The sequence below is a fragment of the Cebidichthys violaceus genome, unplaced genomic scaffold (assembly GCF_023349555.1).
Source record: "Cebidichthys violaceus isolate CVI_PGR_0920_01 unplaced genomic scaffold, fCebVio1.0.p SCAF_126, whole genome shotgun sequence".
Classification (NCBI taxonomy): domain Eukaryota; kingdom Metazoa; phylum Chordata; class Actinopteri; order Perciformes; family Stichaeidae; genus Cebidichthys; species Cebidichthys violaceus.
The window spans coordinates 235,220-247,428 of NW_027176292.1; the positions used below are offsets into that span (position 1 = coordinate 235,220).

General features: G+C 44.9%; 4 protein-coding genes across 5 annotated transcripts; 1 reads left to right on the forward strand and 3 right to left on the reverse strand.

Moving 5' to 3' along the window:
• The first annotated feature begins 191 nt into the window (after positions 1-191).
• On the forward strand, positions 192-2,185 carry gstz1 (glutathione S-transferase zeta 1). Of its 2 annotated transcripts, none has more exons than XM_068706972.1 (9): positions 192-388; positions 781-832; positions 921-988; positions 1,114-1,194; positions 1,292-1,417; positions 1,549-1,624; positions 1,703-1,755; positions 1,846-1,895; positions 1,990-2,185. In XM_068706972.1, exons 1-9 carry the CDS (start codon positions 359-361, stop codon positions 2,114-2,116), a joined length of 663 nt encoding a protein of 220 aa, XP_068563073.1. In that variant the 5' UTR covers positions 192-358; the 3' UTR covers positions 2,117-2,185. The 2 variants fall into 2 exon arrangements, with proteins under 2 accessions (XP_068563073.1, XP_068563074.1); XM_068706973.1 differs by lacking the exon at positions 192-388 and adding an exon at positions 445-663.
• A 41-nt stretch (positions 2,186-2,226) lies between these two features.
• zgc:163014 (uncharacterized protein LOC100038766 homolog) lies at positions 2,227-5,757 on the reverse strand. The gene is made up of 13 exons (XM_068706969.1): positions 5,670-5,757; positions 5,424-5,594; positions 5,241-5,346; positions 4,971-5,099; positions 4,763-4,876; positions 4,510-4,684; positions 4,298-4,426; positions 4,032-4,219; positions 3,700-3,896; positions 3,518-3,609; positions 3,381-3,435; positions 3,030-3,127; positions 2,227-2,766 (listed from the first exon to the last, which is right to left on the reverse strand). Exons 1-13 carry the CDS (start codon positions 5,729-5,731, stop codon positions 2,537-2,539), a joined length of 1,746 nt encoding a protein of 581 aa, XP_068563070.1. The 5' UTR covers positions 5,732-5,757; the 3' UTR covers positions 2,227-2,536.
• A 1,199-nt stretch (positions 5,758-6,956) lies between these two features.
• tmed8 (transmembrane p24 trafficking protein 8) lies at positions 6,957-10,137 on the reverse strand. The gene is made up of 6 exons (XM_068706975.1): positions 9,920-10,137; positions 9,437-9,548; positions 9,189-9,282; positions 9,002-9,089; positions 8,539-8,832; positions 6,957-8,360 (listed from the first exon to the last, which is right to left on the reverse strand). Exons 2-6 carry the CDS (start codon positions 9,544-9,546, stop codon positions 8,143-8,145), a joined length of 804 nt encoding a protein of 267 aa, XP_068563076.1. The 5' UTR covers positions 9,547-9,548; positions 9,920-10,137; the 3' UTR covers positions 6,957-8,142.
• A 98-nt stretch (positions 10,138-10,235) lies between these two features.
• Positions 10,236-12,112, reverse strand: noxred1 (NADP-dependent oxidoreductase domain containing 1). The gene is made up of 6 exons (XM_068706974.1): positions 11,955-12,112; positions 11,659-11,840; positions 11,241-11,421; positions 11,002-11,156; positions 10,640-10,841; positions 10,236-10,535 (listed from the first exon to the last, which is right to left on the reverse strand). Exons 1-6 carry the CDS (start codon positions 12,110-12,112, stop codon positions 10,382-10,384), a joined length of 1,032 nt encoding a protein of 343 aa, XP_068563075.1. The 3' UTR covers positions 10,236-10,381.
• Between the last annotated feature and the right edge of the window lie 97 nt (positions 12,113-12,209).

Here is a 12,209-nt window from a genome sequence, read left to right on the forward strand (position 1 = left end):
TCCGAGGCATCCTATTCGCTACATGTTCGCACGCGCCGCGAAGAACGCAGCCTAATTGGTCAACTGTGAGAACATTCCATCCAATCGCTAGCTGACGTTTTAAGATAATCCCGCTTTATATGTAGAACTCGGCTAACCATTGGATGAAGTGCTTTTCACTCTTCCGTGTACTGGCTGGAAGTTGAACGGTGGCCAAGATCTCTGCTAAAACTCAGAAAAGCTAGCTTCGGTCAGGCTGAGAGTGGCGTCCGCTTGTCGAGCTATGTGTATATGTGACATTAGTGAACGTGCAATGCTATGCTGGGAAATGTGAAGCAACACAACACAACGTTAGCTTAACGGTATCACAGCCACAACAATGCACTTGTCCTTAGTTTCTCTCGCCAAGGTACCGTAATGACATTGTTAGCCGTTTGCTAAGTGTGTGTGTGTGCGTGTGTGCGCGTGCGTGTGTGTGTGCGCGCGTGCACTTAATGTGAACCATATGACGGACAGATATTGCTAAGTCATGGACCGAAGAGTAAGGTAGGAGGGATTTTAGGAGCACCTCCTATTGGCTGCTGGAGATGTTAAACTGTAGAAAAACGGTCCGCAACAGTTTATTCTGTCTAGTTCAGGAAAAACTCGAGCAAAAACAAAAAAGCTATGGCATCTCAAACTAAGGTGAACCAGTTGACACAAGACATTTTAACTTACTAAAAAAGTTATGTCAAAGGAAACTGATGTGTTTTCAGATGGACTGAACTAGGTCTTGTTTTGTTCTCTTTTCTCTCCATGCAGCCTGTTCTTCACGGATACTTCAGAAGCTCCTGCTCCTGGAGGGTTCGCATTGGTAAGTCACGCCACAGCATGCGACCACTTAGCCGTCACTGAAAGCATTTCAATGACAACAATTTCATCATTTGCATTTTGTGCGTCAGCTTTTGCTCTCAAAGGTATTGAATATGACCAAGTTCCAGTCAATCTCATCAAAGATGGAGGTCAGCAGGTACAGTGTAGATTCCCAGGATCGATATATCAGTGCAGGAATGTCATACTGTAGCCTGCATGGTAGCATGAGGCACTCTATGCCAATCCTGTATTTGTCTCACAATTGTTCTCTATGCGCTCAAGCTTACTGAACAGTACAAGAAATTAAACCCCATGCTACAAGTGCCTGCAGTTGAAATCGATGGCATCACCCTTTCTCAGTCGGTAAGTCCCCAAACTCTTCTCCCATGCAGTCAATATAAAAAACAGGTTTTAGTTAAACAACTTAAACACTACTGATGGTGGTTTCTTACCCACACAGCTGGCTGTGATCCAATACGTCGATGAGACCAGGCCGGGGCCTCGGCTTCTGCCCGCTGACCCAAAGAAACGTGCCCAGGTTCGGATGATCAGCGATGTCATTGCCTCTGGGATACAGCCTCTGCAGGTGAGAACGGCACAGACGCAATGATTAGACTGGAGCGGGCAGTTCCGACCAAAAAAAAAAACGGGCTGCAGGATACAAAAATACAGTCTCAACGCATATAACATCACAATATTAATACCTGGATGTTTCAGAATTTGTACGTGATTCAGAAAATCGGAGCAGAAAAGATGCAGTGGGCTCAGCACTTCATTGATCGCGGCTTTCAAGGTAGGTGGAAGCCTGGACGCCCTCAGCCTTTCATCACTCCACCGTCCTTTTCAATTATGTACCTTTTTTTTCTTCCAGCTCTTGAGCCCATTCTGAAGCAAACGGCGGGGAAGTACTGCGTCGGTGATGAGGTAAGAGGCACGGCCATCATTAAAAGCATGGAGACGGTGTGACGTACAGCAGATACTTTTTATTACTCGTTGCTTCGTTTACCTTTTCAGATCTCCATGGCAGACGTCTGTCTGGTCCCACAAGTCTACAATGCAGAGAGGTAATCAGACATTTCATAAACACAGGTCGTTGTTTTTACCTTTTTGTGTTTTAATGAAACCACCTGCTCAACCCTCCGTCTTTAATCTCCACAGGTTCAAAGTGGATGTCGGGCAGTATCCAACCATCCACAGGTTAAACCAAACCTTAGTGGAGATTGAAGCTTTCAAAGCGACCGACCCGTCCTGTCAGCCAGACACACCTGCTGATCTGCGTGCATAGAATACCTCAGCAGCTTTACTGACAGCCATGCCGCTTTGTACAATTTTAAATAAAATGCTCGGAAAATAATCCCAGTTTTTGAGTGCTGTTACTTTCAATAACAAGAAAACAGAGTTAAAAATATTTATTGGCTTTTTGATATACATGTTTACTTCACTCTCAGATACATACTGACATGTGGGGGACATGGAGTAATGTGTGAAACATGCAGATCAGAGATTTGTTATGCAAAGTGCAAAACCTCTGAGATCACTATTACCAGTGTGGAGGAAGTATGTGTGATTATTTAAAAAGATTCATACGAGGAATAAAAAAAGGACACAACCATAAATAAGATGCAGATTACATCATGCAACAATTATAAACATAAGAAACAACCAATAGGACTTCCATTATTTAAAAACGATTGTCGTGAATAAATCACTCGTCAGCAGGAATCTCCACTGCGCACTTGACTGCGTCGTTGTAGAAGGTACCGGAGCAGTCCGATCCACCAAACACCAGCACCGAGCAGAGGACACTGACACGTTCACCCCGTTCACGCTTCTCTGCATCCGTCGGGATGGAGCAGCCCCGGCTTATCACGCTGTGTCCGGCACGAGGCACCGAGCAAAGCACAGGAGACGCCACTGGGCTCCACATGTTGGTGTCTAAAAAAGGAGAAATCAAAAAAAAAGGAGGAGGAGTCACTGCGCACGAGAGCGGCTCACATGACTGAGACTCAACAGTTATAGACTAAAGCGGATCACACTGATATAGTCTTATTGCATTTACTATATATATATATATATATATATATATATATATATATATATATATATATATATATATATATATATATATATATATATATATATATATATATATATATATATATATATTCAGACTGAAGCGGCACAAGGGACGTACTCACCAGTGTTGAAAATGTGGACATCCTGCAGGGCTCCAATCGCACTGCAACCTCCACTGACTAAAATCCTGTTGTCTGAAACTGGTAGAGCTGCATGAAACCTGTCCACGTCCAGGCAAGGAAATAGTTTCACATGGACCAATATCCTATTAATTAAAGCCCGTCTACGTAATATGCAAACCACTTACTGTTATTTCACATTGAGCTAATTAAAGATAGTATTTTGTCACGAGATGATCTGTTAAAACCCATTAGAATCAAAACGCACTTCTGTCTGTCAGAAGACACCAAAAATATAGAAATCAGATGGCAACGCCGAGGACATTTCTCAAGGTTGATTAGTTCTGTACTCACCCTCGAGGCAGGGGTGGCATGTTCCCACACTTCACAGCTGTGTATTCCATGAATCCTTCACTCATAAAGAAATAAAAGAATATCAGTTTAAACCTGGACACAGAGTTGATGACGCAGCTACAGAGTCTTCATCTTACCCAGATCCAGAACATGGACGTCATTAAGGTAGGTAGCCGTCTTGCGTCCACCAAATATGATCAACTTCTGTGACATCAGCGTGGCTGAGTGTCTGTTTAAGACAAACATGGCATCAATACTTAAAAAAAAAAAAAAGGGATGACAGTAAATCCATTGTAGTAGTTTGGAAAAGAAGACGGACCCAAAGCGAGGCAGAGGTTTGTCCCCTTCCACAATGGGCTGGTACCAGAGCTCAAACTCCGGGTTAAAGATGTACAGAGCATTGCTGCAGGATTTATCCAGCGCCGAATGACTCGGCTGAACTCCACCGAAGACAAAGAGCTCTTTCTTATAAAAGGCGGCAGAATGATATGCCAAATTTGGAACATTCCCTTTCGCCTAAAAAAAAAAAAAAGAAGGGAGGTCGATTCACAAAAACAGACCGAAAAGACAACGGTTTCAATACCTCTGCTTGAGAATTTGATAAGTAAAATCGAAGACCGCAAACATGTTAGCAACTCGCAACAAACCCACAGTAACAAGCTTCCACTTCCAGGTCAGGGTGTTGAGGATGTACAGCTCGCTGTAGCGCTGGCCCTCCCTCAGGCCGCCGTACACAAAGACCGACTTAGAGTCTGGGTCAAAGGTCGCCGAGTGTCCTCGGGCACACGGCGGCGCGGGTCCAGAGGCAGAGGAGTTCATGGGGAACCAGAAGTCACCGTCTGGAAAAGGAGCACGTGTTCAGTGCAAATGCAAATGTTTTAGGGCTATACACAACAAATTCAACAAACTCCACTGACCTAACTCGAGCTTCCACAGGGAGTCGGTGCAGTAGTTTTGATCCGCACTCTCCCCTCCGATGAGGATGGCGGTGTCAGGGTCAATCAGACACATCGTGTGGCTCCAGCGCTTTGACGGAGACACTGAAACTAAATCCAGATCTCTGTCAAAAAAAACCCCCACCATTCTGCGCATTCAGACAGGACCGCAAGTAGCCGTTAAGTTCTCTGACCTCTGTTCTCATTCTTTATCTGCACAGTCATTTCCTCTTTGCTGTTCATTCTGGACAGTCTCATTTTCTTGGCGGTGGAGGCCTGGTCCGTGTCCCGCGCGAGACCGTCCGTGTCCTCAGTGCTCCACGTCAAGCGGCCTCTCTTACTAATAACGGTCCGTCTGGGTGTCTTATCCTTTCAGTGGCAGAGAACATCACAGTATAAGTCACACGCCCCGTACATGCAGACAACAGTCCCAAGCGTGACTCTTACCGTCGGCCAAACCGGGGGTTTATTGCTCACGGCGGAATCGCTGGTGTCAATTTGATTCACTTGAATGTCAGCGTAGCAAACACTGTCACCCAAGTGTGAGGAGTTCAGGGTCATCTGCAAGGCAAGGACGCGGGATGAAACGCTGCAACAACAAAAAAAAAAACGTAGATAACAGGGCCAAACATATTTGAACCTCATTTCATCTCACGGTTTCATTTCCAGCGCTTTGGTGCAACGTGCCGGAGAGATCAGTGGCATCCTGCCCTTCTTGGAACAGACATTTCCTTTGAACCAGAGGCGTGCTGCTGAAGACTTCGTCTAGCGGCTGGTCACAAGTCTTTGCGTGAAACACAAACAGCGGCAATACGATCCAGGAAGCCAATATGTATATGGTTAATAATCTGTTAGGTATATGAGATAGTTTTAAAATATCTGTTTTTCCCTTAATGCAGCATCAGTAAATACAAACCCCTCCTACCTCTCCACACACGGTGAGAATAATCTTGCCATAAACTCCTCTCCTGCCTCTCTCTGCTGCCACTGTGACCATGTCAGCGCTCCAGTCCCCCTCCCAGGTCAAACACCTGAATTCAAAGTTGTTGTTGTTTTTTTTTACCAATTAAGACTATTCTGTGCATGCTTATGTCGTTCCTTCACATACCTTGCTTGAGCTGAGAGAGCGCCAATTGTCTGTGCCGGTACTTCTGCACTGACCAGGACATCTACGGAGATCGTGGTCTCGCTGCACTTCCATTCTCCGAGACCAAAGATGACCAGGTGTTTGGGGAGAGGCAGTGGGATGTGCACTTGAAAGCAACTTCGGTTGGATTTGCTGCAGAGGGCGAGACCGCGTGCTTGAAAACACATTTTTTCATTGTCATTATTATTATTATTTTTAAAAGCCTACCTGATGAACTGGCGGGGGGCGTCACGCAGGGACCAAAGGACATAAAAATGCATCCTCCCCATTGTCTTTACACGTCGCCTTCAAGAAGTTCAGCGCACGAGCAGCAGCTGGCATAACTTTGGTGCGACCTGGAGCTCCGGGTAATCACTTCTGATTGGCTGATTCGAGCTCGAGGCCGTTGAGAAAACGCACAGCTGAGACCGCGGCGCTGTTGATTTTCTAATTAACCAGTTTGTCCATCGTTAAAACACCTGCACGGTTTGACTAGGCGTTATTGGACAGATGTTTTTGAAACAATGCACTATTTGTACATTCAAATGAATTAAATTACAAAAAGGTATATCTTTATTTTTATGTGTTTTGTCTGATTATTAATGTCTTAAGTGATAGAAGAGTTACGTTCAGTGGAATTACTGAAAGCAGACAGATTATTTTTACCACTATATCACCACGTTCATGGAAAAACACGGCTATAATTTTAAAAAGCTTGTACGTTTAGTTTATGGTTTATGTCGAGATAATTGTTTATTGACTGATGTGGTCATTTCTGTGTTTGTGGTTATGTACTGATTGTTGATAAATGAAAAACAGCATTTTGCTTTTTTTCAACAAATCGTTGTTAAAGAAACAGTATGAAGCCCAAAATGATTTACCAATATAAATGATTGATGCATTCAGTGATATTTTTGACTAAACAATAAATACACCTCAAACTACTCACTGCATTATGGGCTGGCTGCACACGTGTAGATAATATATTTATAAATGATGGGAAAAAAAATATCTGGAAGAAGTATCAAGACAATCAATAAGTTACTGTATATCTCCTGTCCACACCTTTTAAAAAAGAATCAAAGTCTACTGGAGCGGCATCATATAAGAACAATGTAAGATCATCAAGTAAAATGTGAGGGACTCTAGATGTTACTCAGGAGTCTGACCGGCCTTCAGGGAGAGCTGGAAATAAAACCTGGTTTCATCAGCACCTCTGTAACGGTTACATCAATCCCCTAACGCCACAAAGTGACGGAAACACGGGGGACCAGCCTCCTAATCCTGGATCAGCACTGAGACTGTTATGAGATGATGAGGGCGTCTCAAGAGACACACACACACACACACACACACACACACACACACACACACACACACACACACACACACACACACACACACACACACACACACACACACACACACACACACACACACACACACAGCAGTGTTTACCCGCTCTTCAGTTTTTAAACGTTTGATCCGATTCTCAAATGAATAAAAAAGAAAAAAACTAGTCAATCTTCTCTTTATTGTGGAATATAAACTTCAGGAACAAATGTCGTCATGACGTACAGTAGAAGGTACAGTTCAGCAGACATGGGAAGCACTAAACCAATATTACATTGTATACAGCATTAGCAGCCACGTCTGAGACATCTTTGGGAAACATGCACACAAGTGTGGTCGACTCATCGATTCTTAGGAACTGGACGGAAACAGAAGCAACGCAATCCAAAAAAAAAGAAAAAACAAAAAAAAGAAAGTGTGCCGAACGCACCGGGGGAGATTGAAACACAAACAGTGACCTTTACCGACACAGACCTGTGCACAAAACACATTCAGATGAAACATTACAGCTCCTCTGAAACAGTAAATCAAAAAGGGGGGGAGGGGAGGGCAACTGTAAATATTGAATCTATATTACATAATAAGAGCTTTGTGTGATAAGGGATGGCTTTTATTTGTGTCATAAAAAGCACACTCTGGTAAACGGTTACCACTCGGCTTCAGTACATTCAACTTATATATATATATATATATATATATATATATATATATATCTTTTACCAACACACCACTATAACAGTAGACAACTCTGCATTGTATAATAGAATTATATTCTTCATTAGCATGTGATAGAATTTGACACATTAAAAAAAACAAAAATAAGTTACGATACAAAGAAGAAGGATAAATACACTGAACAACAACAAAACATAATCATAGAAGGTGTACGCTCACAGTACACACACACACACACACACACACACACACACACACACACACACAACAAAAGTATTTCTTTAGAGCGCTGCTGATTAAGCACCTGGTGAAATGAAATCTGTGCCGGTGTTCCCTGATCACTGCTACCGTAGAAATGTCTCAGCTGAAGACGATTAACGTTAAACGACGGACGCCCGGCTCTTACACGGGGACGAGGGACGTATGCGGGGGTTCTTCAAATATCCGGCAGTACGACGCGGGAGCAGATGCTGCATTCAAAACTATCTGTGAATTCAACATGCGGCAACACAAGCCGATAGTGCTAAAAAATAGATACGCTTATATTTAACCTTTTTTATATTATAACTTTATATTTTTTTTCAAAGTACTGAATCAAAAAATAGTTCATTGGTCTTACGGGTAGTATGCTTCCTTTTTTTTTTTTTAATTCTACATTCGTGAAGTGGGCATCTCAGGCACTGTAGTAAACTCTGTAGTAAAGGGTTTTATTTCGCCATAGAGAGTAGGAGTTGTCGAACTTCAGCAGGTAAGTGCCTTCACCTGGGAAGTCGTGGCTCCCCCCCTGGACGGTGTTGTGGCTGTCCTGCCGGTATACGGGTAAGATTTCAGCCAAGCTCGAGTTGGTTTGACTTTTGGAGCCCTTCTCAACGTCTCCGTTGCTGACCGGCCCTGCAACAGGAAGCAACAGGAAGCACAAAGTCAACACCCGGGGCCTCAGATCCCAGCTGGAGGAAAACGTACAACATATCTACGGTGTGCTTCGTAGATACCGAACGACAGATGTTTTATAGAATGATACATTTAGGCCGCTTTACACTCCGAAGTGAGAACCGCTACAGTGACTGACCTCCCAGCTCCTCCTCTTCGTCTTCGTCGTCACTTGACTCGCTGATGTGCACGGTGATGGACCGGCTCGTGACAGGAGTCCAGTCAAAATATATGCCGAAGCCGATGTCGTAGCCGTCCGTGGCGAACTCCCAGCACACTTTTTTGGCCTCGGGGACAGTGGGCACGTGGACCGTCATGATGTCGCCCCGGTACACCGTCACCACGCTGTCGTCCTCCGTTCGGAGCTTCGCCTTCAGCTCCTTCAGTGCGGCAGACGTCCACGTCGTCGGGGGCTTCAGGGGCGGCGTCTGGGCTGCCCGTCGGGGAGGCACAAAAATGGCAACGTGTCCACAAGGAGCGTAACTTTGATAATCGTTTATCTAGCTTAGATACACCTGATGTTTTTTTTGTTAAAAGATGTATGAAAGCTCTGAATCCAAATCAAAGCAGCAGTTATGATGGCACACTCTGCAGGTCCTCACCTTTCATCTCAGGAGACAGCGGATGACTCCCAGCACTGTTGTTCTCCTCGCCTCCTTCCTCAGGGGCCAGCTCTGCCGCTGCATTACCCTAAAAAAAAAATAAAGCACACAAACACAACACTGATATTATAGCTGAGATTATAGCTGTTTATTGCCACTCATCCGACACACTTCCATATTAAAATACCTCTGAATGTTGCCCTGAATCCCCCTTGGTTTCCTCCATATCAGCTTGGTTTTTGGATTGGGTGCAGCTCTGTGAAAGGTCCGTGTTCTGGAGGCTGAGGAGCAGATGGTATGCCAGCAGAAAGAAAGAAGAAAAAAAATGACATCACAATATATAAACAGAAGACATTCAGGATGCAAGGAGTCTAACCAGCAACGCGTTTCCTTACAGTCGCTGTACAAGCGGCACTTTCTGCAGCAACAGGCTACCTGTCCAGCGGTCTGCTGTCGCTCTGTTTGGCTGTTATTCCGGGGAACGACGAGAAGGAGAGGGACGACAGCCGCGACTGGAGCTCTGATGTGGCTTCTAATCTCTCCATGGCTGTAAAGGCAAGACAAACACCTCAGTCTGCGTGGCTAAAAAAGATGAAACCCCGCCCCTACCAGTAACCACAGGGAGGGAGAGAGGGAAGCCGAAATTAGCCTCATAACACCGTCCGGATAGACTAACTAAACAAACTGTAACAATAACGGACTATTTCAACAACAGCACGAACGGGAAAATTAGCAGCTAACGCCACAGGAGCGACTACGTGTCACGTTCTGTGGGGCTCGACTACAGCGTCAACCTCTGGCTTTAACTTTAGCTGGGAGGCTAGCTAGTTAGCTCACGTGAGCTAACGCTATCGAGCAGGCAGAGAGAAGTAAGAGCCGAAGGAGCTGCGGCCACACGAGACACAACTTTTATCTCACCACAATGTAACGCTGGTAGTCCGGTGAAGCGATAACGGTGGTTTCTTTAGTCCAACTCAGGCCATATCGCCGCGTTCATGTGGCGGCTCTCCCTCCGCGGTGCTGCCGCTGCTTCACAGGAAGGGAAAAAAAAAAACTAAGACGCGAGTTGTTGTTTTTTTTTTTGACACTTCCGCGTTTTTCTCGAGCGTTGACGAAAACCTGCGAATCTCAAGCGTCGAGATTCTTGTTGGAAGTTCCACACCGTGTGCACGTTGTTCACCTATTTTAGTTACACAGATCACGTGTGAAATACAACCGTTACAAACACAATATGTGCAGCTGTCACAAAACACCGTTGAGGCCTATTTATTGAAAGAAAAAAAAAAAAATCTCATTACATTAAAATTTTCAAAACAAAATGTGCAACATACGGGACACGCTTTACGTGGTGGACATCCTTAGAACACATACAGTTAAGTTTCACATTAGACTGTAACTGTCTGTTTTTGGTTTGCATAGCAGTGATTTGTATGCTGCAGAGATGCACTGTTGCACAGATGTGCTGCTTGATAGAAAGCAGAGCAGTGGTGTCTCCTCGGTCTGAGCATCAGTGAGAGAAATCCAGGGGAAAGATCTTTGGAAGAAAAGAAAAAAACCTGTTTGATCATGGACAGACAGGACTAAGTTAAACATGACAGAAATATATATAAATATATATATTCTTAGTGTTCCACTCACTCCTCTGTGCGAAGGGAGGATGCATGTGATCCACTGATGAAACTGTGCACATCTAATTCCACAGCGTGTGGACGCTTCTCTTTAATAAGGACGACGTTGATGAGAGCGAGCGCATCACTGGACCCCAGACCGGCGGAGGTGCAGATATTTAGCAGGCTGTACAACACCGCACTCACCCAGTTCAGACCCACAGAAAGGCCACCTACATATGGGAATCACAAGTCAGCTCGGACAGTTATACAAAAATACAATTAATGTAAATAATGTCAAATCAAGAGTGAAGTCTTGCTGCACCTCCATTCCAAAAGCTCTCCCTCACATCTTATAAAACATGAAGTCTGCAATAGTGACACATGGCATACCGCTCATTGTAAGAGGACACGACGCCTCTATCAGTAAAGGGTCTGTCAAAGCCGTGGTCAGAGGAGTGCGAGACAGCCACACATCTGCAGTGTCACGAGCGACAAAGTCATACTGTGGTTTGAGGATGAAGTCGTGTCCAAGAAGCTGAGCCAATCTGAAATAGGAGATCAAAAGAGAGGGATCCAGCGACTGAAAAATCAAACGACGCCGCATGTGTACGAGCGTGTACCGGGAGTACCTGGCGACGGGCACGCCGGAGGGGAAGCTGTACACGAGGCAGCGCTTGGACAGGTGCGAGCGGAGGTCAGCACAGACTTTGTGCAGGTGAGAGGGCAGACAGCAGAGGAACAGGACGTCTGCCCACGCTGCCAGTCTGCGATTGTCAAAGAAACATTCAACTCCCGTCTCGATAAATTCCACTGGAGGAAAAAAAAAAAGAAGAAGCAACAGAGGCAAACACAAGGCCAGGATGACTTCTTCAGTATACAAGGAAGCAAAGCTCATTTTAATCATATGACAACAGTCCTTTTCACTTGCAGGATAGAAAACATAATGCAGTTCCGGTGTTATGTGTTATATTACACACACTGGCTGATTTAGTGAGTTTCACTGCATCAGAACTGCTATTTAACTTTGATTTGGACCTTCAAGTGTACCTGCAGATTCTGGTCTTCTACTGGAGATCTTGATGTGCGATGGTTTCACCCCAGACTTTTCAAGGAGGGCGAGGAGCAGCTGTTTCCCCATGTGACCCATCCCAAGTATCCCAACGCACAGGTCACTGTCTCCTCCTGAGGCCGGCGAGCCTCTGTCCACAGAGGGACATTTGATGGTGCATCTGTTAATGGTAATCAATCAGAATGACTTCGAGCAGTAGCATTACGTATGGTAAAAGTTATTAAGTCCTTCCTGTGTGTCACATATACTCAAAATAGACCCACAGATAAAATACCTCAGTGAGTGGACCAGTTTGCACAGGAAAGCTGCGTGCGCGCACCCGCAAAACGTCAGTCCAGCCGAGCGTGCACGAAGGTAAAGAAGCTCTTTCTCGTCATCGGTCAGTTCGGCCTCAAAAGAAAGGCTGCTCAAATCAGCAGACACGTCCACCATCGCGTCACTGTTCCGACAGGAGTCAAATGTGCGAAAAAGTGTATCGTGACAAGTTTCACAATATTGTAAAAATGTGCCTGGTCCTGCTGTTTCCATG

Excerpts from the sequence above, each read along its gene's own strand:
- noxred1 (XM_068706974.1), bottom strand. The coding sequence starts at position 12,112 with ATGGTGGACGTGTCTGCTGATTTGAGCAGCCTTTCTTTTGAGGCCGAA. Across the intron at positions 10,842-11,001 it reads GTGTCCTCTTACAATGAGCG|GTGGCCTTTCTGTGGGTCTG; the intron begins GTATGCCATGTG and ends TCCCATATGTAG. Across the intron at positions 10,536-10,639 it reads TCCTCCCTTCGCACAGAGGA|ATCTTTCCCCTGGATTTCTC; the intron begins GTGAGTGGAACA and ends TTTCTTCCAAAG.
- gstz1 (XM_068706972.1), top strand. The coding sequence starts at position 359 with ATGCACTTGTCCTTAGTTTCTCTCGCCAAG. Across the intron at positions 1,625-1,702 it reads CATTGATCGCGGCTTTCAAG|CTCTTGAGCCCATTCTGAAG; the intron begins GTAGGTGGAAGC and ends TTTTTCTTCCAG. Across the intron at positions 1,756-1,845 it reads AGTACTGCGTCGGTGATGAG|ATCTCCATGGCAGACGTCTG; the intron begins GTAAGAGGCACG and ends TTACCTTTTCAG.
- tmed8 (XM_068706975.1), bottom strand. The coding sequence starts at position 9,546 with ATGGAGAGATTAGAAGCCACATCAGAGCTCCAGTCGCGGCTGTCGTCC. Across the intron at positions 9,283-9,436 it reads GACAGCAGACCGCTGGACAG|CCTCCAGAACACGGACCTTT; the intron begins GTAGCCTGTTGC and ends TCTGCTCCTCAG. Across the intron at positions 9,090-9,188 it reads ATTCAGGGCAACATTCAGAG|GGTAATGCAGCGGCAGAGCT; the intron begins GTATTTTAATAT and ends TTTTTTTTTTAG.
- zgc:163014 (XM_068706969.1), bottom strand. The coding sequence starts at position 5,731 with ATGGGGAGGATGCATTTTTATGTCCTTTGGTCCCTGCGTGACGCCCCC. Across the intron at positions 3,610-3,699 it reads AAACCTCTGCCTCGCTTTGG|ACACTCAGCCACGCTGATGT; the intron begins GTCCGTCTTCTT and ends TGTCTTAAACAG. Across the intron at positions 2,767-3,029 it reads TGTCCACATTTTCAACACTG|ACACCAACATGTGGAGCCCA; the intron begins GTGAGTACGTCC and ends CTCCTTTTTTAG.